This window comes from Rana temporaria, chromosome 2 (assembly GCF_905171775.1).
Source record: "Rana temporaria chromosome 2, aRanTem1.1, whole genome shotgun sequence".
Lineage (NCBI taxonomy): Eukaryota > Metazoa > Chordata > Amphibia > Anura > Ranidae > Rana > Rana temporaria.
In genome coordinates, this window is record NC_053490.1 from 21958838 (window position 1) to 21985035 (window position 26198).

A 26198-nucleotide genomic window follows, 5' to 3' on the forward strand; every position below is an offset into this window, starting at 1 on the left:
GCGCAAGACACCAAACTGTAAGTACAAAAATGCTTTTTTCCACATGAATTTCGGGGCAACTTTAGGGGTGCGCGCTATACGCGGGTGCGCGCTATACCCCAATAAATACGTATGTGGGCAGCTGTTTACCTGCCGAGGGATTTCTATGGTTTGTCAAATCCAGGTCCTGAGGTTTAGACTGCTCTGCCCACAGCCTTGCTTAGTAAATAGCTAAAAGTGTCACATAACCCACATCATAAAAAAACAATAAGGCGTCATTTCCACTGGCGTTTTTACAGCACACTTTTCTGAGCGTTTTTTACAGCTTAAAAACACTGTCCTTGTATTTCTATGGCATCATGCCCACATAGGCGTTTTTGTGCTGCAAATGCATAGGCGTATTTGAGCTGAAAAAAAAACGCGGGACCAGGGCGTTCTGCGGCTCCAGCAATAGAGCTGTAAAAACGCCAGACATTAAAAAACGCTCAAAAAAACGCGCAAAAACGCTCAAAACCTCGCAAAAACTTTTAAAAATGCTACCCGCAGCGTTTTTACAAAATAAACATGGACAGGCGTTTTTAAGCTGTAAAAAAGGATAAAAAAAGTGGCTGTAAAAACACCAGTGGAAAGAGCAGTGTTGGCAGCTCGCACATGCTCAGTTTCAGGGCGTTTCTATGCTGAGCATTTCCTCCCTATCACACCTGAGCAGCCCATGTGACTATATAGTCACACTTGTGGGGCTATGCACAGTGATAAAAGACAGCCCACTCCCCCTCCTCTATTTCCACTAACCAGCTAAACACAATGGGGGGGAAATATTACATATGGATTGATGGACGCTTCTCTTCCCTGTTATTGTAAGACACAGGCTGTGACTGGCAAAAATCATGAAGGCCAAGGAACACACCAGACAGGTCAGGGATAAAGTTGTGGAGAAGAATAAAGCAGGGTTGGGTTATAAAAAAATATCCCAAGCTTTGAACATCTCACTGAGCACTTTTGAAAATCCAATCATCTGAAAATGGAAAAAGTATGGCACCAACTACAAACCTACCTGCGTGTCGGGACCCTTCGGGGTAAGACCGTGCTATATTAAGATACATCTCAACCAGACATGGCCGTCCACCTAAACTGACAGGCCGGGCAAGGAGAGCATTCATCAAGAAGCAGCAAGAGCCCATTGTAACTCTGGAGAATCTGTCCACATGACAACTATTAGTGTGTACTCCACAAATCTGCCTTTATGGAAGAGTGGCAAGAAGAAAGCTATTGTTGAAAGAAAGCCATAAGAAGTCTCATTTGCAGTTGCGAGAAGCCATGTAGGGGACACAAACATGTGGAAAAACGTTGTTCTGGTCAGATAAGACCAACATTTTCCTTTTTTGGCCTTAAAGCAAAACGCTATGTGTGGCGAAAAACTAACACTGCACATCACCCTGAACACACCATCCCCACCGTGAAACATGTGGTGGTGGCAGCATCATGTTGTGGTGATGCTTTTCTTCAGCAGGGACCGGGAAGCTGGTTAGATAGAAAGATGGATGGAGCCAAATACAGGGCAATCTTAGAAGAAAACCTGTTAAAGTCTGCAAAAGACTTGAGACTGGGGCGGAGGTTCACCTTCCAGCAGGACAACGACCCTAAACATACAGCCAGAGCTACAATGGAATGGTTTTAGATCAAAGCATATTCATGTGTTAGAATGGCCCTAGTCACAGTCCAGACCTAAATCACATTGAGAATCTGTTCACAGACTCTTTGCAGTTCAATATTTGTATTTTTATCTAATTTCTTTATAATTTTTTATGGAGCTATCATTGGAGTTATTTTGTGATATTTTATAGCACCTAGGGCTCACTTTTGCTACTAGATATGATGATATTCTGAATAAAACATTTCTGTTTTTATTACGAGTCTTATTTTAGATCCAGTGATGTCATCAATGGGCCCCTGTGCCACTCTGGCTGGCAGGCTGCGACATTCAGGGTGCTGTAAACGCCTCAAGAGCCCTCGGCCTTTATGCAAGCAGTGGACTGGCTCTTGGAAGGAGTTCACGCGAACACTGAATTGCCTTGACGGGTGGATGGCATGTGGTTTTCACTCAAGGTTTACCGCTGTTAATGCATTTTTCTCATCCTGTGCTAAGTAAGAATGTTAAGGGCTTGTGAGAGGTTATTTTTAAAACATGAAATGTTTTCATTTTTGTTCCCAGATACTTCGTAAACAGTACTCGCCAATAACAAGACTGACATTCACTCTTACCTATAGAGCAGTCATGGCCGGTCCAGTTGGGGTCACACGTGCACACACCCGTCTCAGAATGGTACGTCCCATGTCCAGAACACTGGTCAAGGCAAGTGGCTCGCGGGTTCTCACAGCTTGTTCCACCCCACCCAACAGCACAATGGCACACTCCTTGCACGCAGACTCCTCGCCCAGAACACGTGGGGTCTAAGCAATCCACTGAAAATAAAACCAAAATAATGAAATTAATATTAAAATAATATTATACCAAAGGGTTTAAAGGACTGCGATAATGAGAAATGATGTATTCCAGTACATGTACAGGGTTAACATTAGTAAACATAATATTCTGTATATAAATTCCTTTTTTAATTTAAAACACTTTTATTTAGCATTTTCTCCACAATGGCCAGCAAAGTTGGGCTTTTATTATTCTGTTTGCTTACTTAAAGCGGGAGTTCACCCATTTCTTAAAATTTTTTTTTCCCCCTTAGATGGATGCTCGTTCGGTCTAGGGGAATCGGCTATTTGTTTTAAAATATGATCCGTACTTACCGTTTTCGAGATGCATCTTCTTCCGTCGCTTCCGGGTATGGGTCTTCGGGAGCGGGCGTTCCTTCTTGATTGACAGTCTTCCGAGAGGCTTCCGACGGTCGCATCCATCGCGTCACTCGTAGCCGAAAGAAGCCGAACGTCGGTGCGGCTCTATACTGCGCCTGCGCACCGACGTTCGGCTTCTTTCGGAAAATCGTGACGCGATGGATGCGACCGTCGGAAGCTTCTCGGAAGACTGTCAATCAAGAAGGGAACGCCCATTCCCGCAGCCCATACCCAGAAGCGACGGAGAAGATGCATCTCGTAAACGGTAAGTACTGCACATATTTTAAAACAAATAGCCGATTCCCCTAGACAAAACGAGCATCCATCTAAGGGGAAAATGTGCTCTCTAAGGGTGAACCACCGCTTTAAAGTCTATTTAAAATACATATCCATCCAACCTTTCAGGGGTGCACTGGCCATAGTGCAGTTGAAGTCCCGAGGCGCACACGCGATTCTGCGGTTGCCCGTCTTGTGGTGCACAGGCGCGCGTGCATTTGCCACTGACATTGGCACCAAATGCCCTTTATAAGTGCAGCAGATGCACTAGGAGGTTGCAGTCTCATCTGCAGCTGTTGCCCTTGTGCCTGTTTTCTGTGTTTGACCCGGCTTATCCTGACCCTACCTGTCCTGACCTTGGCTTGCCTCTAAGACGTTGTTTACCTCTTGCGCATCTGCCTGATCTCATGTTGCCAACCTCTGCCTGTATCCTGACCATTCTCTGCCTGCCGTCTATGCCTATACCTGACTTGTCTGAGCCTGCATCCGGTTATCCGTTTGTCCTGCTCTGCATTGTGCCTGGTTACGTTGGTCCTCCATCTGCTGTGTGCTGCCAGTCCTACTGCATCTGCTACCAGCTACTCCTACTCAGCCTGGAGTCTGCTGTTCCTGCTGCCATCTGCTGCTTCAGCTATCCAGCTCAACTCTGGTTACACACCTGCCATGCACCTCACCCATGTGGGGCGCCAGAAATATTTTTTCACCCAGGCGCCTGTGACTCTAGGATCGGCCCTGTTCACAATGCATCAGGTCAGCCACTCATTGGAAACAAAAGCAAGTGGAGAGTAGCTGTGTCTACTTCCACCATTCCTAGCTTCTGGGGTATCAGCCAGATATGGTATTTACATAGTTAGATTGGTCCGAGCTGGACCAAATGTAGAAATTTACAAATTATACCATGTCTAGTCACAAAGTACCAACCTAATCGTTCTCAAGACCTCCTGCTCTCTAGTTCCCTCATCACCTCCTCCTATGCTCGCCTCCAAGACTTTTCCAGAGCCTCTCCAATCCTATGGAACTCCTTACCCCAATCTGTCTATCTCCTACTATATTAGCTTTTAGACGATCCCTGAAAACCCTTCTCTTCAGAGAAGCCTATCCTATCCACACCTAACAACTTTAGTTTAGTTTTCTCCATTTGATCATCCCGACAGCCTTTTTTCCCACTTGACCCTCCCTTCTAGACTGTAAGCTCTAACGAGCAGGGCCCTCTGATCCCTCCTGTATTGAATTGTATTGTAACTGTACTGTCTGCCCCCATGTTGTAAAGCACTGCACAAACTATTGGCGCTATATAAATCCTGTATAATAAAAAGGTCTGGAATTCAAGGAAAACAGAGGATTTAAAAAGACTGGGGGGGCACTTTTAAAAGTTAACTACTTGCCGACCTGCCGCCGTCATTCTACGGCGGCAGGTTGGCTCTCCTGCGCGAGAGCCCGTAGCTCTACGTCGGCTCTCTCGCAGGCAACTAGGGGCGCGCGCGCCCCTCCGCTCCCGTGCCCGGCGGGCGCGATCGCCGCCGTGCACACGCGATCGCTCATTACAGAGCGGGGACCGGGAGCTGTGTGTGTAAACACACAGCTCCCGGGCCTGTCGGGGGGGAAATGCTAATCCTCTGTTCATACAATGTATGAACAGAAGATCAGTGATTTCCCCTAGTGAGGCCACCCCCCCCCACAGTAAGAACACACCCAGGGACATACTTAACCCCTTCCCCGCCCCCTAGTGTTAACCCCTTCACTGCCAGTGGCATTTTTATAGTAATCCAATGCATTTTTATAGCACTGATCGCTATAAAAATGCCAATGGTCCCAAAAATGTGTCAAAAGTGTCCGCCATAATGTCGCAGTACCGAAAAAGAAAAATCGCTGATCGCCGCCATTACTAGTAAAAAAAAAAAATATTAATAAAAATGCCATAAAAATACCTCCTATTTTGTAAACGCTATAACTTTTGCGCAAACCAATCAATAAACGCTTATTGTGATTTTTTTTTACGAAAAATATGTAGAAGAATACATATCGGCCTAAACTGAGGAAAAAAATAGTTTTTTTATATATTTTTGGGGGATATTTATTATAGCAAAAAGTAAAAAATATTATTTTTTTTCAAAATTGTCGCTCTATTTTTGTTTATAGCGCAAAAACTAAAAACCGCAGAGGTGATCAAATACCACCAAAAGAAAGCTCTATTTGTGGGGAAAAAAAGAACGCCAATTTTGTTTGGGAGCCACGTCGCACGACCGCGCAATTGTCAGTTAAAGCGACGCAGTGCCGAATCGCAAAAAGTACTCTGGTCTTTGACCAGCAATATGGTCCGGGGGTTAAGTGGTTAAAGGTTATAGGAGATTTTTGAGATTAGATTTAAATCTACTTTAAGCTGCCGGTAAACTGATTTCTACACTCACAATGAAGAACGATGAGGTAGGTTTGGCTTAAATTTCCAGACTGCTTTACCCAATTTCCTGTTGACTTTGCCGATACCCCTAAGGATCGCGCTTCTAGAGTATTTGATATGGTCATGTGATGGAACCCAAACTATTCACATCTCACAAATACGTCTCCCTTTAAGGCCCGGTACAGCTTTGAATGCAGTCGTTTTCATTTTGACGCACTTAGCTATGCACCAGTTTTCTTACATGTCCCTAATGACTTTTTCATGAGCATTTTATGCCCATCTGTTTGACTTCTATACTGAGAAATCCATAAGACGTACTACAGCTGCACTAAAAAAAAAAAAAGCTTGCTTCAATTAACCACACAAATGAGAACAGTGGCTGGCGGACCTCCATTTATTGTGTTTTTATGGGGGGGGGGGGACGGCATGAAATCCGGATGTAAAAGCAATATTCAGGAATAAAGCCTATTTTCTCTTGGAGATGGGGGGGTGGGAAGAGGCAGCGAGCTACAGCACAGATGGGATGACCATAGCGAGTTTTCTAGTCTAACAGATGACAAGCAACCATCGCACTGCCATTAATCATATCCTCTGAAGGTCAATGGGAAAAAGAGAGACAGGTTTTAAAAAGGGCCTTCATCACATCCACGGGCCTTTCTGCTGCCTCAGCTCACAGCCTCGGGATTAGGGGACGGGAATGTGCGTGTCAGACCTTGCCATTCATCATAATCCGAGATCTAGTTTTCATGTTGAAATGAGAACCTCTGAAAAGAGTTTGGTGACAATGGCCACTTTAACCCCCCCTCCCCCACCTCACTGACCCAGGTTTGGCCTGTTTTGTGAAGCATAGGCTTACACAGGATCACAAACCACCTTCTGCTGGCGAGCCTCTGTTCCTTGGTGGGTCGGGCAACCACAGTCAATTCTAGAGAGAATTAGGTAGATTCAGTAAGAGTTAGGCCGACTTATCAGTAGATAAGCCGGCCTAACTCAGAATCGACGCCGACCTATGTTTAAGCGTATGCTCAAACAAAGATACACTTAAACATATCTAAGATACGACGGCTTGCGCCGTCCTATCTTAGATTGCAATTTTTTGGATGGCCGCTAGGTGGCGCTTCCATTGCGGTCGGCGTAGATTATGTAAATGAGTTTGTACGCCAATTCACGAACGTACGCCCGGCCGCCGTCGTCGTTTTACGCCGTTTCTGTAAGGCCTTAGGAGGCCTAAAGTTATTCCACCTATTAGGTGGAATAACAATGTTAAAGTATGGCCGCCGTTCCCGCCGCGAGATTCGAAATTTTAACGTCGTTTGCGTAAGTCGTCCGCGAATTGGGATTTACGTCGTTTACGTCCACGTCTAAATCAATAGGCCCGTGCCCAGCTATAACAGCTTCAACTCTTCTGGGAAGGCCGTCCACAAGGTTTAGGAGTGTGTCTATGGGAAGGTTTGACCATTCTTCCAGAAGCGCATTTGTGAGGTCAGGCACCAATGTGTACGAGAAGGCCTGGCTTGCAGTCTCTGCTCTAATTCATCCCAGAGATGTTCTATTGGTTTAAGGGTCAGGACTCTGGGCAGGCCAGCCAAGTTCATCCACGGCCAAAACTCGCTCAACATGTCTTTTTGGACCTTGTTTGGTGCACTGCTGTGTCCTGACCTCAATCCCATAGAACACCTTTGGGATGAATTAGAGCAGAGACTGTGAGCAAGGCCTTCTCATCCAACATCAGTGCCTGACCTCACAAATGCACTTCTAGAAGAATGGTCAAAACATTCACATAGACACACTCTAAACTTGTGGACAGCCTTCCTAGAAGAGTTGAAGCTGTTATAGCTGCAAAGGGTGGGCCAACTCAATATTGAACCCTACAGACTAAGGCTGCGTGTGCAAAGGCAGGTGTCCCAATACTTTTGGTAATATAACTTTCTACACCACCACTAAATAGAAAATGGGGTTGGAAGACAAAAAAAAAAAAAGAAGGAAGAAAGAGAGATGGAGAGAATGTGGAAAGAAATAAGGGAAGAAAGAGAGAGAGAGGTGGACAGAGCGAGAGAGAGAGAGAGAAAGAGAGGTGGACAGAGCGAGAGTGGTGGACAGAGCGAGAGAGGTGGACAGAGCGAGAGAGGGGGAGAGAGCGAGAGAGAGAGATGGACAGAGCAAGAGAGAGAGAGATGGACAGAGCGAGAGAGAGAGGTGGACAGAGCGAGAGAGAGAGGTGGACAGAGCGAGAGAGAGAGGTGGACAGAGCGAGAGAGAAAGAGAGAGATGGACAGAGCGAGAGAGCGATGGACAGAGCGAGAGAGCGATGGACAGAGCGAGAGAGAGAGAGATGGACAGAGCGAGAGAGAGAGATGGACAGAGCGAGAGAGAGAGATGGACAGAGCGAGAGAGAGAGATGGACAGAGCGAGAGAGATGGACAGAGCGAGAGAGAGAGGTGGACAGAGCGAGAGAGAGAGAGAGAGATGGACAGAGCGAGAGAGAGAGAGATGGACAGAGCGAGAGAGAGAGAGAGAGAGAGATGGACAGAGCGAGAGAGAGAGAGAGAGAGAGAGAGAGATGGACAGAGCGAGAGAGAGAGAGAGAGATGGACAGAGCGAGAGAGAGAGAGAGAGATGGACAGAGCGAGAGAGAGAGAGAGAGAGAGAGATGGACAGAGCGAGAGAGAGAGAGAGCGAGAGAGAGAGAGAGATGGACAGAGCGAGAGAGAGAGATGGACAGAGAGAGAGAGAGATGGACAGAGCGAGAGAGAGAGAGAGAGAGATGGACAGAGCGAGAGAGAGAGGGAGAGAGCGAGAGAGAGATGGACAGAGCGAGAGAGAGATGGACAGAGCGAGAGAGAGAGAGAGAGAGAGAGATGGACAGAGCGAGAGAGAGATGGACAGAGCGAGAGAGAGAGAGAGATGGACAGAGCGAGAGAGAGATGGACAGAGCGAGAGAGAGAGATGGACAGAGCGAGAGAGAGAGAGAGATGGACAGAGCGAGAGAGAGAGATGGACAGAGCGAGAGAGAGAGAGAGATGGACAGAGCGAGAGAGAGAGAGAGATGGACAGAGGGAGAGAGAGAGAGAGATGGACAGAGCGAGAGAGAGAGAGAGAGATGGACAGAGCGAGAGAGAGAGAGATGGACAGAGCGCGAGAGAGAGAGAGAGAGATGGACAGAGCGAGAGAGAGAGATGGACAGAGCGAGAGAGAGAGAGAGAGATGGACAGAGCGAGAGAGAGATGGACAGAGAGAGAGAGAGATGGACAGAGCGAGAGAGAGAGAGAGAGAGATGGACAGAGCGAGAGAGAGAGAGATGGACAGAGCGAGAGAGAGATGGACAGAGCGAGAGAGAGAGAGAGAGAGAGAGAGATGGACAGAGCGAGAGAGAGATGGACAGAGCGAGAGAGAGAGAGAGAGAGATGGACAGAGCGAGAGAGAGATGGACAGAGCGAGAGAGAGAGATGGACAGAGCGAGAGAGAGAGAGAGATGGACAGAGCGAGAGAGAGAGAGATGGACAGAGCGAGAGAGAGAGAGGGATGGACAGAGCGAGAGAGAGAGAGAGATGGACAGAGCGAGAGAGAGAGAGAGAGATGGACAGAGCGAGAGAGAGAGAGAGAGATGGACAGAGCGAGAGAGAGAGAGAGAGATGGACAGAGCGAGAGAGAGAGAGATGGACAGAGCGCGAGAGAGAGAGAGAGAGAGAGAGATGGACAGAGCGAGAGAGAGAGAGAGAGAGATGGACAGAGCGAGAGAGAGAGAGAGAGAGATGGACAGAGCGAGAGAGAGAGAGAGAGAGATGGACAGAGCGAGAGAGAGAGATGGACAGAGCGAGAGAGAGAGAGAGAGATGGACAGAGCGAGAGAGAGAGAGAGAGAGAGAGAGATGGACAGAGCGAGAGCGAGAGAGAGAGATGGACAGAGCGAGAGAGAGAGAGAGAGAGATGGACAGAGCGAGAGAGAGAGAGATGGACAGAGCGAGAGAGAGATGGATGGACAGAGCAAGAGAGAGAGATGGATGGACAAAGCAAGAGAGAGAGATGGATGGACAGAGCAAGAGAGAGAGATGGATGGACAGAGCAAGAGAGAGAGATGGATGGACAGAGCAAGAGAGAGAGATGGATGGACAGAGCAAGAGAGAGAGAGATGGACAGAGCGAAAAAGAGAATGATAGAAAGAGGCAGAGAGAAAGAGAGATAGAAAAAGTGGAGAGAAGGACAGCAGTAGAGAAAGATGGAGGGACAGAGAGACTTGATGGACACAGTAAGAAAAGAGAGGGAGATCAGAAATAAACAAAAAACAATATAAATGTAGAGCAGAAAGAGTAACAATAAAGAGAGAAAACAGCAGATCACAGGACTGTCTGTAGGCAACTGCCATTCTCCATTGTATTTTACCTTCTTCGCAATTCTCTCCCTTGTACCCAGGGTTGCAGATACAGGTTCCCATGATGCAGGTGCCATGATTACTACAGGTGACATCAATGCACTGGCTGGTGGGCACATCACACTCGGCTCCTTTCCACCCGCTGTGGCACAAGCACCTTCCTTTCATGTACTGGCCATTTCCGCTGCACAATACCGGGCAGGATGCTGGTAGGAAGATCAGGATAGAAAGTTAATTTCAGCAGGAAAATTATTTCTCGCCCTCCACTCTGGCTCACCCTCTTACCAGGACAATGAATCAAGGGCTGAATTATTCCACGGCACAAATCACTTCAATAATTCAAATGGTAACGTTTTGCTCTGAGCCCTCTGGCGGGGAAAATAGCATTGCGAATCGGGATAAAATTACTCCATGCCATTATTATGCATCACTTCAATTTTTTCCCCTTTCTTAAATTAAAGGGACACTTATGCAGCACATAAAATATATAAGTTACATTAGAATATGCATTTTAAGGATCTCTGCATTTCACAGATTTATACTGTCTATGGATTTGGCTTTTAAGAGAACATGTTACCTACATACAGACAGAAAGCACCCGTTTTGTGTCTGAACCAACATTCTGAAGCCAATACATTGCAATGGTCTCTCTGCAGAGATTCGGCACACCCAGTGTGTCAGAGTTAAAGTGCTTGTAAAGGCTGAAGGCTTTTTTAACAACCTGTGTTCTGCTCCCCCCAAACCCCCCCCCCCCCCAATACTCACTTGAGCTCCCCCTCTCAATCCAGTAATGTGTGAGGGAGCCTCGGCTGCCCCGGGGTTTCACTCTCCTCACTGGCTGAGATCATTGGCCTCTACTTCTGTCAATCACAGCCTGTGAGCCAATGAGGAGAGAGCAGAGGCTGGGCCTAGCCACGGCTTTATATGTCTTATGGACACAGAGTGGGGCTTCAGACTGAGCACACACCATTGCCCCCATAGCAATAGAATTGCTATGGGGGCACTGGTCAACGGGGAGGAGCCAGAAGCGCCAGCAGTGGACCAGAGAAAAAGAGGATTGGGGCTGCTCTGTGCAAAACCATCACACAGAGCAGGCAAGTATGACATGTTTGTTATTTTTATAAAAAATAAAATAAAAAAAATAACCCTTTAACATCACTTTAAAGCTCTCTAATCGGAGGGGAGCATGGGCTTGCTCAGACTCATTAGGGGGTGTGTTTGACTTTTTCAATGAAACCACTGCTTTAACACAGAGCAAGGATCCTTTTCCACGGCATGCTGGAAGGGGACTGGCTTTTCTACTCAGTTGTTGGCTGCTTTATAGTGAAAACAAACTGTAAAACTTTAAGAGTCGGTTCACACTCCAGCGGCACGACTTCAGGGGCGACTCTGCAAGTCGTCCTGAGGACAACTTCAGAGGCGATTTGCAAAACGACTTCTGTATAGAAGTCAATGCAGGTCGCCCCGAGCCGCCCCCGAAGTCGTGCAGGAACCTTTTTCTAAGTCGGAGCGACTTGCGTCGCTTCTATTAGAACGGTTCCATTGCATTGAATGAGACGCGACTCGTCAGGCGGCTGAGCCGCCTGATGTGTCGCCCCAGTGTGAACCGAGTCTTACAACCTTTGTTTAGATGCATCTGGAATGTTTCAAGGGGATTTAAACTGAAGGTTCAATTGGGTTTTAAACAAATTACAACTAAGTACAGTGATACTAGGCCAATGCTGGCGGCATAGTGGTGATGGCATATGTTCGTCAATCCTCTTCTCTGCTCCATAATAAGTGCATGGACCAGACCAGTGGACCCTGAGACTTTCTGATTGCTTGGAAAACCTTCCTCTAAGACAGTGGTTCTCAACCTGGGGGTCGGGACCCCCTCGGGGGTCAAATGACGATTTGCCAGGGGTCACCGAATCCTGGGCTGTTCCTGAAGCCCGCACAGCTCTCCTAGTCTTTTTGCAGCCACCCAAGCAGGGCTGTCCCTGGAGCCTGCATCCACCCACTCAGCCTCTTCACAGCCACCCATTCAGTTCATGGCATGGCATGAGACTAGAGGCCAGCTGAGTGGTAAAGAATGTGGGAGGGGCTGGAGGAGACCCTATCTCCTGATTTCGGCATAGGTGTCACTGCTGCGAGACACCACAAAGTCGGAGACACAGTGAGAAACACTACCTGTGATTATAGTTGCCTTTAAACAAGAAAGACGGCTAGAGAGAGTGATGGGAAAAAATAAAATAAAAATTAGGATAGAGAGATGAAAGGGAAAGAAAGGAGAACAAAGAGAGAAAGTGGTACATCCTAAGATGTAGCATAAAGGGATTTAATACCGTATGAGTGGAAGGGACTCAGGAAATGCCAAATGTCTGTGGGTTAGGGGCACAAATTACTTGTCTTGCCTTGGGTGCAGACAACCCACGCTACGAAAATAATTTTACTGTTAGGGGTCCCCACAGCTTGGGAAATTTTATCAAGGGGTCACGGCAATAGAAGGTTGAGAACCACTGCTTATTAGAGAGTTCGTAACGTTGACAGGTGCTTTTTAAAGAGGAACTGCAGTCTGTTGACATAATTTGTAATAAAAACATCTTTGCCATTCTGAAGCCTCCCTCCAACCACTTTGCATATTATTTTATATATACTGCGATTCTGTACTTGCCAAATATTCTGCAGAAATCTCCCTCCACTAAGTCTGGCTGCGTCCATTTTAACTTTGGGCAGCTGAAGCTGCTGCCAGTTCCCTCCCTGGATTTATACAGACACAGAGGCACACCTCCAGCTCTGCAGCTCTCATTGGCCCTCTTATGACTCATGCACCCCTCCCTTCCTGGTAAACTCTCGCAAGAGTAAGTGAGAGCTGTGCATGATGTCATAAGCCTTAATGACCAGACAAACAGGAAGTGGGCTGTAGAAGGTATTTATCGGCACAAAAAGTTACTTACCGGCAACGTCTTATCTAGTAGTCTTTGAGGACAGCCACAATGAGAGACGAAGGGGAGGAGCCTATGTCTCTCATTGTGGCTGTCCTGAAAGACGAAAAAAAAATGTACTATCCAAAGTTAAAACAACAAGGGCAGAACATTTATTAGATGGAAAGATGAAAAAATAACTGAAGATCCACTTTATTGCAATCTGTGTAGTCAGAAACAGCCTGGAAACTGCAAGCAATGCTCAAAATCAGAAGCATTGCTTGTAGTCATCAGTCAATTTTTGGCCACCCACAAGCCTTATTTGGATTACCGGTTCCCATAATTCCCTGAAAAATGAAAAACATTAGGCATTGATAATTTCTTACCTCGTCCACAGTCTGGCCCAAGAAAGCCTAAAAAACAGTGGCAGTTTCCAGATATGCATTCACCATTTCCATAGCAATTACTGGGGCAGTCATCCACCGATTCTAGAAGATAGAAAAATATAAACTTGAAGGACCTTGTAAACTCATGTTGCATTTTAAATGGTTCTTATTCCAGAAGAACTCTAACAGAAGCCAGTTGACCATTCTTGATTGACCCTGGTTTTGAGAACCACACAGCTCTGCCACACGGCACAAACCTCTCTGGCAAGAGTAACCCTGCAGGACTACACCCTCTCCCAGCCTGTGATTGGACAGTAAAAGGAGAAGCAGCAGACGGATGAGCTCATCTCTTTGTCACTCTACTCTCTCCGTTTGATGTTAGAATATAAGCATTGAAAGTTGCAACACAGCTGACTGGCTTCTTGTGCTGCTTCCCCCTCCCCCAGTCTGAAATCAACTGTATAGAGATGTATAGAGCGGTATAGAGATAGCTAAAGGCTAATATCAGGTCAAATTTGAGTACTTATACAGATTACATTTATAAAACTACATTTAAGGGTGTATTAATGAATGAATACATGCTTTGTAATATTTGTGACTTTTAAATCCCCCTGAAGCTCCGCTTTAAATGAAGGGTAGCCCTAAATTGGCATGGAGATACCAGTCTAAGCAATCAATTCACAACTAGGGTTCCCCAGAAGTTGCTAGGGGTTCCTTGAACTGTGGCTGATGGACCTTATATCTGATGGTGCATGAACAGTTCCAGGATCAATGACCATTGGCAGAGCCAGTGGCATGACACCAATGATCTTTTTCGCCGACTAAAGCCTCGTACACACGATAGGTTAACCAGAGGACAACGGTCTGAAGGGCTGTTGTCTTAGGTTAACCGATGAAGCTGACTCGATGGTCCGTCACGCCTACACACCATAGGTTAAATAACCGATCATGTCAGAACGCGGTGTCGTAAAACACAACAACGTGCTGAAAAAAAACGAAGTTCAATGCTTCCAAGCATGCGTTGACTTGATTCTGAGCATGCGTGGATTTTTAACCGATGGTTGTGCCTACTAACGATCGGTTTTGACCTATCGGTTAGGAATCCATAGGTTAATTTTAAAGCAAGTTGGCTTTTTTTTAACCTATGGTTAAATAACCTATGGGGCCCCTACACGATCGGTTTTGACCAATGAAAACGGTCCTTCAGACCGTTGTCCTCTGGTTAACCTATGGTGTGTACGAGGCCTAAGAATGGCATTCTGACCACCACTGTATTCTTCCCAATGACCACCAATGCAATAAATATTCTTCTCGCTGACCACCAGTGTAAAAAACATTCTTCTCACTTACCAACAGCAAATAATTTTGTTGCATTAGGAATCCCTGAGTGTCAAATACACAAAGTATGAGAAGAATGCTCTCACTGACCCACAATGCATTGGTTTTAAGAGCAGTTCCCAGAGACCTGAAAATGATTTTAAAAGTTCCTCTGGTGTAAAAAGATTGAAATAAACTGGCCTAGCTGATCAAACTAATTATTATTAAATAAAATTACCATTAGCCAACAGTTTTTTTGCCGATTGTGACAATTCGATACCCCTATTCATGTTTTGCTACTGAAGGCCCCTACAAGCTATCCACAACATGAAAGAGTTTAAATGTCCAACAAATCCTAAATATTGCCATTATGAGGCAAAATCTAACATGTCATCACACTGTACTCCTGATAACCCAATCTGCTCCAAACGCTTGGCCAGTTGAGGTAGTCCAATTTATCACCGAATATTGTATCTCTTGCTTACAATGGCCTGGAGAAGTTACAAAGGATGAGAGTGCCACCAAGCTAGCATGAAACCAGAAAAGTTTTACTTTGCTCATCCTTTGTACATATTCACTCTGGATTGGCGGCACTCATCTTTTGAATTTTTTTTCCTCAGACTATTCCAGGAACCCTCCCGGGATTCTCCAGTTGGCAGAGAGATGCCCTCTATGAGTTGGGCCCTAAACTTGACTTCATCTACCCTTGTATGTAGCGCTCTACCAACATGTCCTTTGTACATTCTCCAGACTAGTCCAGGGACCCTCCCTAGACACCCCATTTGATAAAGAGATGCCCTATAATGCCGCATACAGACGATCGGACATTCCGACAACAAAGCCGTGGATTTTTTTTCCTGACAGATGTTGGATCAAACTTGTCTTGCATACACACAAATGTTGTCGGAAATTGCGAACGTCAAGAATGCGGTGACGTACAACACGTACGACGAGCGGAGTATAATTAAGTTCAATAGCCAGTGCGGCTCTTCTGCTTGATTTCGAGCATGCGTGGAATTTTGTGCACACGCTCAGAATTTCCGACAACAAGTTTTGTTGACTGAAAATTTGAGAACCAGCTCTTAAATTTGTGTTGTCGGAAATTCCGACAGCAAATGTCCAATGGAGCATACACACAGTTGAAACTTCAGACAACAGTTCCCATCGAACATTTGTTGTTGGAAGTTCCGACCATGTGAACGCAGCATAAGAGTTGGACCCTAAAGGAACCCTCCCTAGACACCCCATTTGACATAGAGATGTCCTCTAAGAGTTTGGCCTTAAACTTGATTTCATCTACCCTTGGATCCAGCGCTCTACCAACATGTCCATTGTACATTTCCCAGACTACACCAGGGACCCTCCCAGGATACCCCAGTTGACAAAGAGATGCCCTCTAAGAGTTGGGCCCTAAACAACTTAATCTACCCTTGGATGCAGCGCTCTACCAACATGTCCTTTGTACATTCTCCAGACTAGTCCAGGAACCCTCCCTAGACACCCCATTTGACAAAGAGATGCCCTCTATGAGTTGGGCCCTAAACTCGATTGGATCCAGTGCTCTACCAACATGTCTTTTGTACATTTCCCAGACTATGCCAGGGACCCTCCCAGGATACCCAAGTTGACAAAGAAATGCCCTCTAAGAGTTGGGCATTGACTTCATGTGTCTTTGGACCCAGTGCTCCACCAACAAATCCTTTGCTTACAACGGCTGGCAGACTGGAGAAATACATTCTCTCTGAGGAAAGAAAAAAAAGGCTTAATTGTGTACGAAAAAGCCAGCAATTCCCAAAGCACAACGTCAGAGGACGATTTCGCAGCCTATCATTTCAGAGACCATCAGAGTTAAATAGATGTCAGGCACAATTGTCTGGAAAATAGCAAAAAAGTAGAGGCAGGAACTTGTGTTTTCCATTAGAGCACTTCAGAAAGGCTAGGAGGTTACAACACCTATTAATTTATTGATCTGGTCGGCATTTTGCAGTCAGTTCATGTGATTGTGATCACTGGTTAGGATGACCAGGCTGACCCGCGAATCATATCCCTTCGCGATAGTCTTTACAGGACGGCTGACATGCCAGTGATGAATTCCTACAAATGTTAATCCAGTGGTCACATCTCTGCTTGATGTGTTCCATGTAAATCAAGGTGTGTGTACAGGGTAACGATCTATGTATATTATGTCTATTAAAATGGAATTTGTTACTACAGCAAAATCCTCTGGACAAAAAAATAAAAATAAATCAGACTTTATCTCCAAAGCAGTTGGATTAGAAACAGAATTTGTAGTATGCATCTCCAGTAATTTGGCCTCCAATAAGGTAGGTCCACTGATCTAGGGTCAAGCAGTGTACACTGTAACAAAATTACATTTAGTGTCATTTATTAGAAATAAAACATTTCTTTGTGGCTGCTACTTTTTGCTTCAGCTTCTTTGCAGCCACTACCGGTCTGCATGCATTCTTCAGGATGAGTGTCCCAATATTGATAACAGTGGACCATGTCTGCGTAATGTGCATTTAAACAGCCTTTTATCATGGCTGTCAGAAGCCTGTATAGGTGGGTGACAACACAAAAGTTTGGAGACTGTGAATGTTGTCACCCTGGTACAGGTCATTGAAATTTTAATAATGGATGCAAGGCTCTTTTTGATTGGCCGAGGTGCAGGTGGATGATGTCAGGATTTGAACCCCGGCCAGCCAGAGGAAGCCTTGTATTCACTGATAAAATACAAGACTTCTCCTGAATGGAAGAGAAGCATCCAGCCGGACTCTCGATTTAAGGCCAAGATGGGAAGTCGCCTATACTCCTGCCAGAACAATGTATATAGCAAATGCTACCACACTACATTACAATGCACACAGCAGCCGCATCGTTATGTAATGGAAATAGTTTGTTTCAGCCAGCTTGGCCCAAACAAACTTTTAAAAGTCAAATTAAACACTGACTTCTACTTTAAAAACATTGCATACTGATAACATGTAATAACAATTGGATGCACATCAAAGGTAATCGGTGTTGGCAGCTGGTTCAGAATTGTTTTTGATGCACTGTGCAAACTATTTGTCATTCTAGTTAAATTTTTAAGGGCTTAGGACAGTTTTTGAACAAAAAAACGAATAAACGCAGCAGCATTGATTTAATGATCACTGTGCATTTACTCATTTTTGTAACAAAGCCCGCAGAGCATTGCACCCTCAAAGCAGTGCATCACAAGTGCAAAATACAAGCTCTTGCAAAGCTTTTCCCCAGCCTCAGGTCTTTACAGGAGGTATAGACCGGGCTGGCCCAAGACATTGTGCTGCCTGGGTCCAAGAATAAAATGCTGCTCCCCACACCCCAAAAAGAAAATTACGCTTACCAAAAGGCCCCCACATCCATTTGTTTATATCATAATTAAAAGTAGTATTTAATTGAACAGGACGTCAGATTTACATGCAAAATTATATGACATACCATTATGTTTAATGCCAAGGGCGAGCTAGGGCAGTATAGGGGAAGGCTAGGGTAGTATATTATTATTATATATGATTTATATAGCGCCAGCAGTTTCCGCAGTGCTTTACAATGTATAGGGGGGGCAACACAATTACAGTACAGTTCAATACAGAAGGTACAGGAGGGCCCTGCTCGTAGAGCTTACACATTCTAAAGGGTGGGGGTGGTGGTACAAAAGGTAATAGCTGCAGAGAATGATTTGATGGGGGTGGCTGGGGACAGTTGTTAGGTGGGTGTGGGATAGGCTTCCCTGAATAAATTAACTAAAGGTGGACAGGGTAGGGGCTGATCGGACATACCGTGGCAGGGGGTTCCAGAGGATGGGAGAGGCTTTGGAGAAGTCCTGAAGGCGAGCATGGGAGGCGGTAACAAGGGAGCTAGAGAGCAGGAGGTCCTGGGAGGCTCGGAGGGAACGATGTGGGTGATATCTGCAGATGAGGTTGGTGATGTAGATAGGGGCGATGTTGTGAATGGCCTTGTATGTTGTGGTTAGTATTTTGAATTTTATACGGTGGGGTAGGGGAAGCCGGTGAAGGGATTGGCAGAGAGGAGCAGCAGTCACAGATCGGTTAGTGAGGTGTATGAGTCTTGCAGGAATTCATGATAGACCGAAGGGGGGATAGCCTGCTTAGGGGAGGCCATTAAGGAGAGAGTTGCAGTAGTCAAGGCGGGAAATAATCAAGGAGTGAATAAGTTGCTTTGTGGTGTCAGTCAGGAAGGGTTGAATTCTGGAGAAGGCGCAGAGGTTAAGACGGCAGGATTTAGCCAGTGATTGGATGTGGGGGCTGAAGGAGAGGTCAGAGTCAAGGATTACACCCAGCACCCTGGCATGTGTGGAGGGACCGATGGTTGTGTTGTTGATCTTAATAATAAAATCATGGGGTGTGGGGACCAGGAAGGAGGAAAAAAACAAGCTTGGTTTTAGAAAGATTGAGTTTGAGGAAGTGGTGTGACATCCATACCGATGTCATTCAGTAAGTTAGACATAGGGACAGGCTAGGGCAGTATAGGGACAGGCTAGGGCAGTATAGGGACAGGCTAGGGCAGTATAGGGACAGGCTAGGGCAGTATAGGGACAGGCTAGGGCAGTATAGGGACAGGCTAGGGCAGTATAGGGACAGGCTATGGCAGTATAGGGACAGGCTATGGCAGTATAGGGACAGGCTATGGCAGTATAGGGACAGGCTATGGCAGTATAGGGACAGGCTAGGGCAGTACAGGGACAGGCTAGGGCAGTACAGGGACAGGCTAGAATAGTATAGGGGCAGGCGGAGCAGCCCGGGAGGCAGTTGGCATCATGACACGCAAAACTGCTGGAAAAAAAAACGTTGGTTATCAATTTGCTGGGTGAATAGAAGAGGCGGCCATGGTTCAATTTGCTGCCCCACTCAAAGTGCTGCCTGGGCCCAATTGTAGGGCTGGCCCCCGGTATGGACCTACTGTTATGGGGCTATAGGGAGTGTGGATGCACTTCGGGGGGGGGGGCAGGGATCACTGGCACAATTTGCATATAGTCCCTTCCCCGAGGTGGCGGATTAGACATCTAGGAGTTCCTCGTTTGTGATCCCAGGCCTGGGTGACAAGGCTGGTGGGAAAAAATCGAATAATAATAATAATAAAAAAAAAATCACAGAACAAAAACAGAAAAGGGAGGCAGCTTGGGTTTTGGGGGTGGTGTATGCTACAATTCTTCATTTTAGATCTCAAGTATGGGTGTAACATGGAACATAGTCTAAAACCCATACTTAGCCTTTACAAAAACGCTTCCATTTTAAGGTTTTACGATAGATGGTAAAGGTTATCACTTTGAAAATACGCTTACCATCTGTACATGTTCTGTATCTATCCAGTCCTTACTGAAGAATGATATAAGCAGCAACGACTTCAACTAAAGAGTGCTGGACAAAGCACAGCACAAAGGTGAAAAGCCGTATCGGAAGCAGACAGACAGCCCTCCTAATCTCCAGTGACCCCCACATCCCATGTATGAAAGCCGCCAACTCCGAGCTGAGCCGAGCAACACACATGGAACGTATTAACACTGAAACTCAAGACTGGGACTTGGCTCTCTGATCGGCGCGTTTCCTTTAAGTGACTCCTGACAATGCAGACATGTCCGATTCATATGGCGTACAGAGAAAGCGTAGCACGCTGGGAACCGAGAATAATCCTCCTATTAGGGCATTTAGTGCAAATCCGAAAATGTGCATGTAATATCTAGCACATGCTATTAAAAGGGGGCCTTCATTGGTCACAGAGTGCTGCAAAGATGAAAATGACTCAAAGAGCATTTACCGATAGTGCCAAACAGCTCCCACTTAAAAGATCTGGATTTTTATCCCTGCAGCTGGTGTAGGCACAGCAGTGCGGAGATGGGACAGGCTCTCTCTGGATTTTGCCTGGCAAACCAAGCAGCACACTGGTAGCCCAGGTACATGCAACCCCATTCTAGCATATGGAAATGTATGTGGTTTGACTGTCAAGAAGGAGAATGCTTGACAACTAGCCTGACCACACCATTCAGCAGACCGGGCAATTGGCTTCATTAAGAGGGTGGCCTCTTAGGAAGGGATGATCTTGAGGGTGAACTGATATATATGTTTTAATTGCCCATATGGATAAACCTCCTCTTATAACCGAGAACCATCCCATCACCTAAATTCCCTAATTTTCCCCTCTGTAGCGCAAAGCTTTCCTATGAAATGGCATGTCTTCTTTACCTTGGGGGAACCTTTCTCAGTGGACATTTGGGGATCATATGAGACAGTCAAAAATGACCTTGTTTATTATGTTTCATACAATATGATCTTTTTTTCAATGCCTGGGCAAGCCATTGTTCCAGAAGGCTCAGCTCCCAGGGATTCGAACCATGCTGAATATTTGCATAGCAGGTATAAGATGTATTTTCACTATTCTCTTATCTGGAATAATACAATCAGCAGCTTGCTGTGGAAGAGGCTCGATGCAATAATGGCACGTTCTTAAAATTCAGATCCTAACAACACATTGTGCCCTTGACAGATGCGACTATTTTCTGTCTTTACAGCGCATTCTTCAGGCCTTTTTTATTTTTCACTCCACTATTGTATTTGTCTGGTATAAATGAGGATCAGCATATAATTACTTTCTTTGTATAAGGATTCCTTGGTTCTAAGATGCAAATTCAGAAACTGTCATTTTGTGCATCTTCATTCACCAGTTTTTACCAAAAACCACCTTAAAATTTACATTTAGGGAATATGTCACAGGTACGTCCATGACCTTGGCTGAGGACTTCTTGGCTAACCGAGAATTGTAGTACTTCTTGGCTAAATCTACCAGAACTGTAGAACACATTGCCTCTCTAATTTAGCAAAGCCCTCTCTCCAACCAAAGACCGCCCTCTCTCCAACCAAAGACCGCCCTCTCTCCAACCAAAGACCGCCCTCTCTCCAACCAAAGACCGCCCTCTCTCCAACCAAGGATCACTCTCTATAGTCAAAGGCTGCCCCTCTCTCTAGTCAAAGGCCGCCCCCTCTCTCTAGTCAAAGGCCGCCCCTCTCTCTAGTCAAAGGCCGTCCCTCTCTCTAGTCAAAGGCCGCCCCTCTCTCTAGTCAAAGGCCGCCCCTCTCTCTAGTCAAAGGCCGCCCCTCTCTCTAGTCAAAGGCCGCCCCTCTCTCTAGTCAAAGGCCGCCCCTCTCTCTACACAAAGGCCACCCCTCTCTCTACACAAAGGCCGCCCCTCTCTCTACACAAAGGCCGCAACTCTCTCTACTCAAAGGCCGCCCTTCTCTCTGGTCAAAGGCTGCCCTCTCTCTAAATAGACAATGTCCTCCCTGCAACCCAACTAAAGCTTTATTTACACACAGATGCTCAAGAGGGAGGCAGCAAGTGCAAGCAACCAAAGCCTATAGAATTTGGTTGCAAAGGATTATAAAATTAAAACTGCAAAAGGCTTATAGTGAAAACATGCCCCCCTACTCATTGGAATCATGAAAAACTAACAGAAGCCATAAAATACTTTGCTGCTGAAACTACAGCATCACAATTCCGACCTGTCATCTAAAGAAATGCCCATTCTGGTCACATGATCTCTGCTGAAACAGGATCAACCAGTTTTAAATTGAATCCCCCACCAATGCTTGCATCTTTATGTAGATGCTACCCGAAGCCTCAAGCTGGTTTGATCATGCATGAATGATTTTAAGTGTCCATATCTATGACCGACCTAATGGGTTCGGGGGTGACTCAGACTGAAATAAGGTGGAGCAGTAAAACACAAATCACTGTAAGCAGGGGAGAGATGGAATATTTGGAGGGGTAAGATGGTTTTAGCTGTGTATATATATATATATATATATATATATATATATATATATATATATATATATATATATATATAAAATTTAACCAACACAACATTTTTAAAAACATTAACATGCATTAATAAAATTAGATAGTAGCAGTTTGTCTCTTTAAACTCTACTTGTTCTGTGACGTTGAAGAAGTTTCGTAGCTATCTTATCTAGGCCACTTCTCAAGAGTGTCAGGAACATACCCCTGAATTTATATCTAAACAGGTAACGCAGACTAATTCCATCACCATGGAAGATGTTGATAGTTTAATAACAGGATGGGAGGTGAGAAAGTTGAAGAACCACCCTGTTCTAAATACATAATCCCACTCATGTCTGAAAGGTGTTAATCATTCAATTCACATTGCTGGAAGTGTGAATTATTGTCAGATCTCAGGGGTAGAGATGTTATAACAGTATGTGGAAGCCAGATGGTATTGAAGGCCCCCGCCTTTTTTTTCAGAAATGGTTGTTCCACATGGTTAACATACATGGATAGCCTATGCAGACTTCAGGACACCAAGGATGGGATTATGTAACTAGAACAGAATGGTTCCACAACCTTTATTGGTCTTGGAGAATCAACGTCTATGTACCTTGACACATTCCATGGTGACTGGAATTAGATGTCTGGGCTACCTCTGTGGATATAGATGAGGTATGTTCCTGACACTCATTGGAACTAAAGAAGTAGCTTATATAAACTTGTCTTCAATATTCCAGACCAGGTCCAGTTGAATGCAACTAACTACTACTAGATATACCATGACCTGGAAAAATGAGAACCTTCACCTACATCAGTTAAGGTTTAATTACACTGATTATGTAAGAACATACGGTAATCTAGGGTTTCGATAATCGCACAGGTTAAAACCAAGAACGGAGTGTCATCCGATTAACAAAAAATGGCCACGGTCCTGCTGGATAAGGTCAAGAAAGAAATCCTGAATCTAATAGATTTGCATTTATTGGGGGGGGGGGGCTCAAATGACCCTCTGTAAGTGGTATCTCACTTCTAGGGGCTTGCCCTGGGATGTTGGATCCTCTCTGATCTTGCTATCCCTACCATCCCTCCTCACCTTCCACCCCTTTTATTTTTTCTTCCTTCTCTTCTTCCCTTTCTTTTCTCTTTTTCTTCTCCTCGTTATCCCTTCTCTTACTCCCTTACACCGTCTACGACAAGACATATTCCACAGGGCTCACCACCTTACATCAGTATCCTCTTAACCCCCTACTTGTAGACTGCCCGAACCTTGTAAAGGCGAATGCCCTCTCTTCCTTTTTTTAGGGGCTTAATCATGCACAGGATATGTGTCATCTGATTAGGTATAGGCATTCCCCTTGCTAATTTTTTAGTGGAACGTCAGTGATTCTGTGGTCTAGTTGTAACTATTCAGCATTTTCACAACTCTTGGTACCCTTTACGTACTTCCCATGCAAAACTATGTACACTTTCTGGATTGTAATGCTTGTATGAACCATTGTGATTTGTTCTGCCTCTTTAGTCATTGCGATGACATCCATCATATATGGAACAGACGGAAAAAATCTGAACCTGTAAAAATCACAATCACATAACAACACTGCAGTGCCGTGTCTCACAGATTCACTGCCCAATTGAAGCTCCAACAATCTAACAATATTCCAGAACGGTCCTCATGACTGCAGGACACACCCCCACCATCCATCAGTACATGTACAGATGGAGGTCCAGTGACCCAGAAGCCCCGGAGCTGTTAGAAAAATCTGTCCTTGGAACGCTCATTTAGCTCTGGCAAACGGAGGCTAGAACTGGCTACAAACTACACGCTATAAAACCCCGCAACATCTTTTCTGAGACGTTAATGTTCCCGGTAAGCATAATCCAAATGAAAAACAAGAGCGCCCAACAAAACCGCTGATTAAAGTGTAATTTGGAAATTAAAAAAAGAAAGCAATTAACATTTTTATTGTGCTTTTTTTCCCCCCACTTTTCTTCTTCAACTGTGTTCTTTACAGAGGTTTCTGCCACATACTAGCCGATTTGATAACTTAATCAGACTTAACAATCCAGTGAAGCTTACAGCAAACTGAGGGCTGATTGGTAGATATAGGTTTGTACCCTTGGCATTGTTAAAAAAAAAAAAAAACACAAAGCAAATATAATGCATACATATATTTTTAAGATCTACCAAACACATGCTTACAGTATAACAAAAGGCAATTTGTTTTAGATCTGCATTGGTGGTGAGGTGTTAGAACCCCTGGCATTTTTTTATGTGGTCTTTGTTCCTGTTAGGGGGATTCATCCTCTTTCTAATTGTCCTGATCATCGATGTCACCTAAAAGATACTAAATTATTATTTGCCTCCTTATTAGGTTTGGGTGATTTTATTTTGGGAGCACCTCCTAAATACATTTTCATTTAGGTTCATCTCATTTTTATATTTGTCTAATAGATGGGAAGAGAGACATCTCTCACCAACCAGCTCTTTATATCGGTTGGTGTTGGTGAGTAGAATGGAGTTTATATATCCTCTAAATAGCCTGGAGCCTTTATATTGAATGTAAGAGGATATAATAATCCTCATAATGTCTATATGTGTATATCAAGAGAAGTTATACCAATTTACTTGGTAGGTGTAAATATTACCTTATAGGGAGAGAACTTTGATATACCAAAAAGAGTCTTGGATTTAGATATACTGTAAAGTTTGTTGTGAATAATCACTGGTAATCAATCCATCTACTAAAAACTCATCACCCCCATGCACAACAGTGGACGCCCCTGAATTAGTAGCTAAAAAGAGAATGGAATCCTAGGGTCCTGCCTGAGTTTTCTAGGGTTCCTTGAGCAATTTTCTGCATCTCAGATAAGTTCCCACTGACACCATTGATCTTTTTAGCCATCTGTATGGGGGGATTCTTCCCAATGACCACTATTGTAGGGAGCATTTATCACAGTGACCACCACACTAATGTATCATGAGTTGTAGATATAGGAACCTTTAGCAGGAGTTCCTTGAGACCAGAAAGTTCTTTCAAGGGTTCCTCTGTGCTGAAAAGATTGAGAAACGCTGATGTAGATGGTGTGAGTAAGAAAAGCTTTCATCTACAAACCAGACCATCTCATATTTTAGGAACTGAGCATAAGTGGGTGAGACATTTGGGCAGCTTAGAAACTTCTGGGCTATGTCCCACAATCTAGAGCAGTGGTCCGGATGTGGCCCTTTGCTTGCCTTTATCATGTTGTGGGGCACTATTATTCCCACTGATGTAGGAACAATTCCTCCCACTGACCCCAACAACGGGGCACTATTTTTCCAATGACACCAATGATGGGGGCACTATTCCTCCCACTGACACCAACTACAGTGTTCTATTTTTCCCACTGATACCAATGATAGGACACCATTTCTTCCCCTAATACCAACAATGGGGCAATATTCCTCCCACTAATAACAATGATGGGGTATTCTTTATTCCCACTGATGCCAGGGCATTTTCTATTCCCACTGGCCACAGTACAGCCCCCTCAAAGTCAGAGGGACAGTAAATTGGCCCTTTGTTCAGAAAGTTTGGAGACCCCTTAGCTAGAGAAAAGCCTACAGAGTATAGCATGGAGCACACCATCAGAAATGAGGCTTGGCTGTGGAGAAATGTATATTTCATTGCAGATCAGGTCTGACCTCTGCAACTACCTAAAAATACTTTTTAATGGAGTTTGCTATTAAATTGATACAGTACATTAGATTTCAGTACTGAGAACTTGGTCTAGGCAGGTCCCAATGCTAATATCAATTCCTTACCTAAAGCGCCCTTCTTGCAAGTTCAACATTAAATGAGGGGAAGAAAGAAGCCGCTCTCCATTTTAAAAGCCTAATATGAAGGTTTTATTGAAACATCCGACCGT

At 45.0% G+C, this 26198-nt stretch overlaps 1 protein-coding gene across 1 annotated transcript in view; it reads right to left on the reverse strand.

Annotated features, from left to right (window-relative positions):
* The window catches only part of LOC120928194 (teneurin-4), a 307285-nt gene that overhangs the window by 183762 nt on the left and 97325 nt on the right, over positions 1-26198 (reverse strand). The window contains exons 7-9 of the mRNA XM_040339303.1: positions 13155-13256; positions 9877-10071; positions 2242-2442 (exon numbers count right to left, since the gene is read on the reverse strand). Coding sequence (XP_040195237.1) covers positions 2242-2442; positions 9877-10071; positions 13155-13256 — 498 coding nt within the window. The remainder of the gene's footprint in view (positions 1-2241; positions 2443-9876; positions 10072-13154; positions 13257-26198) is intronic.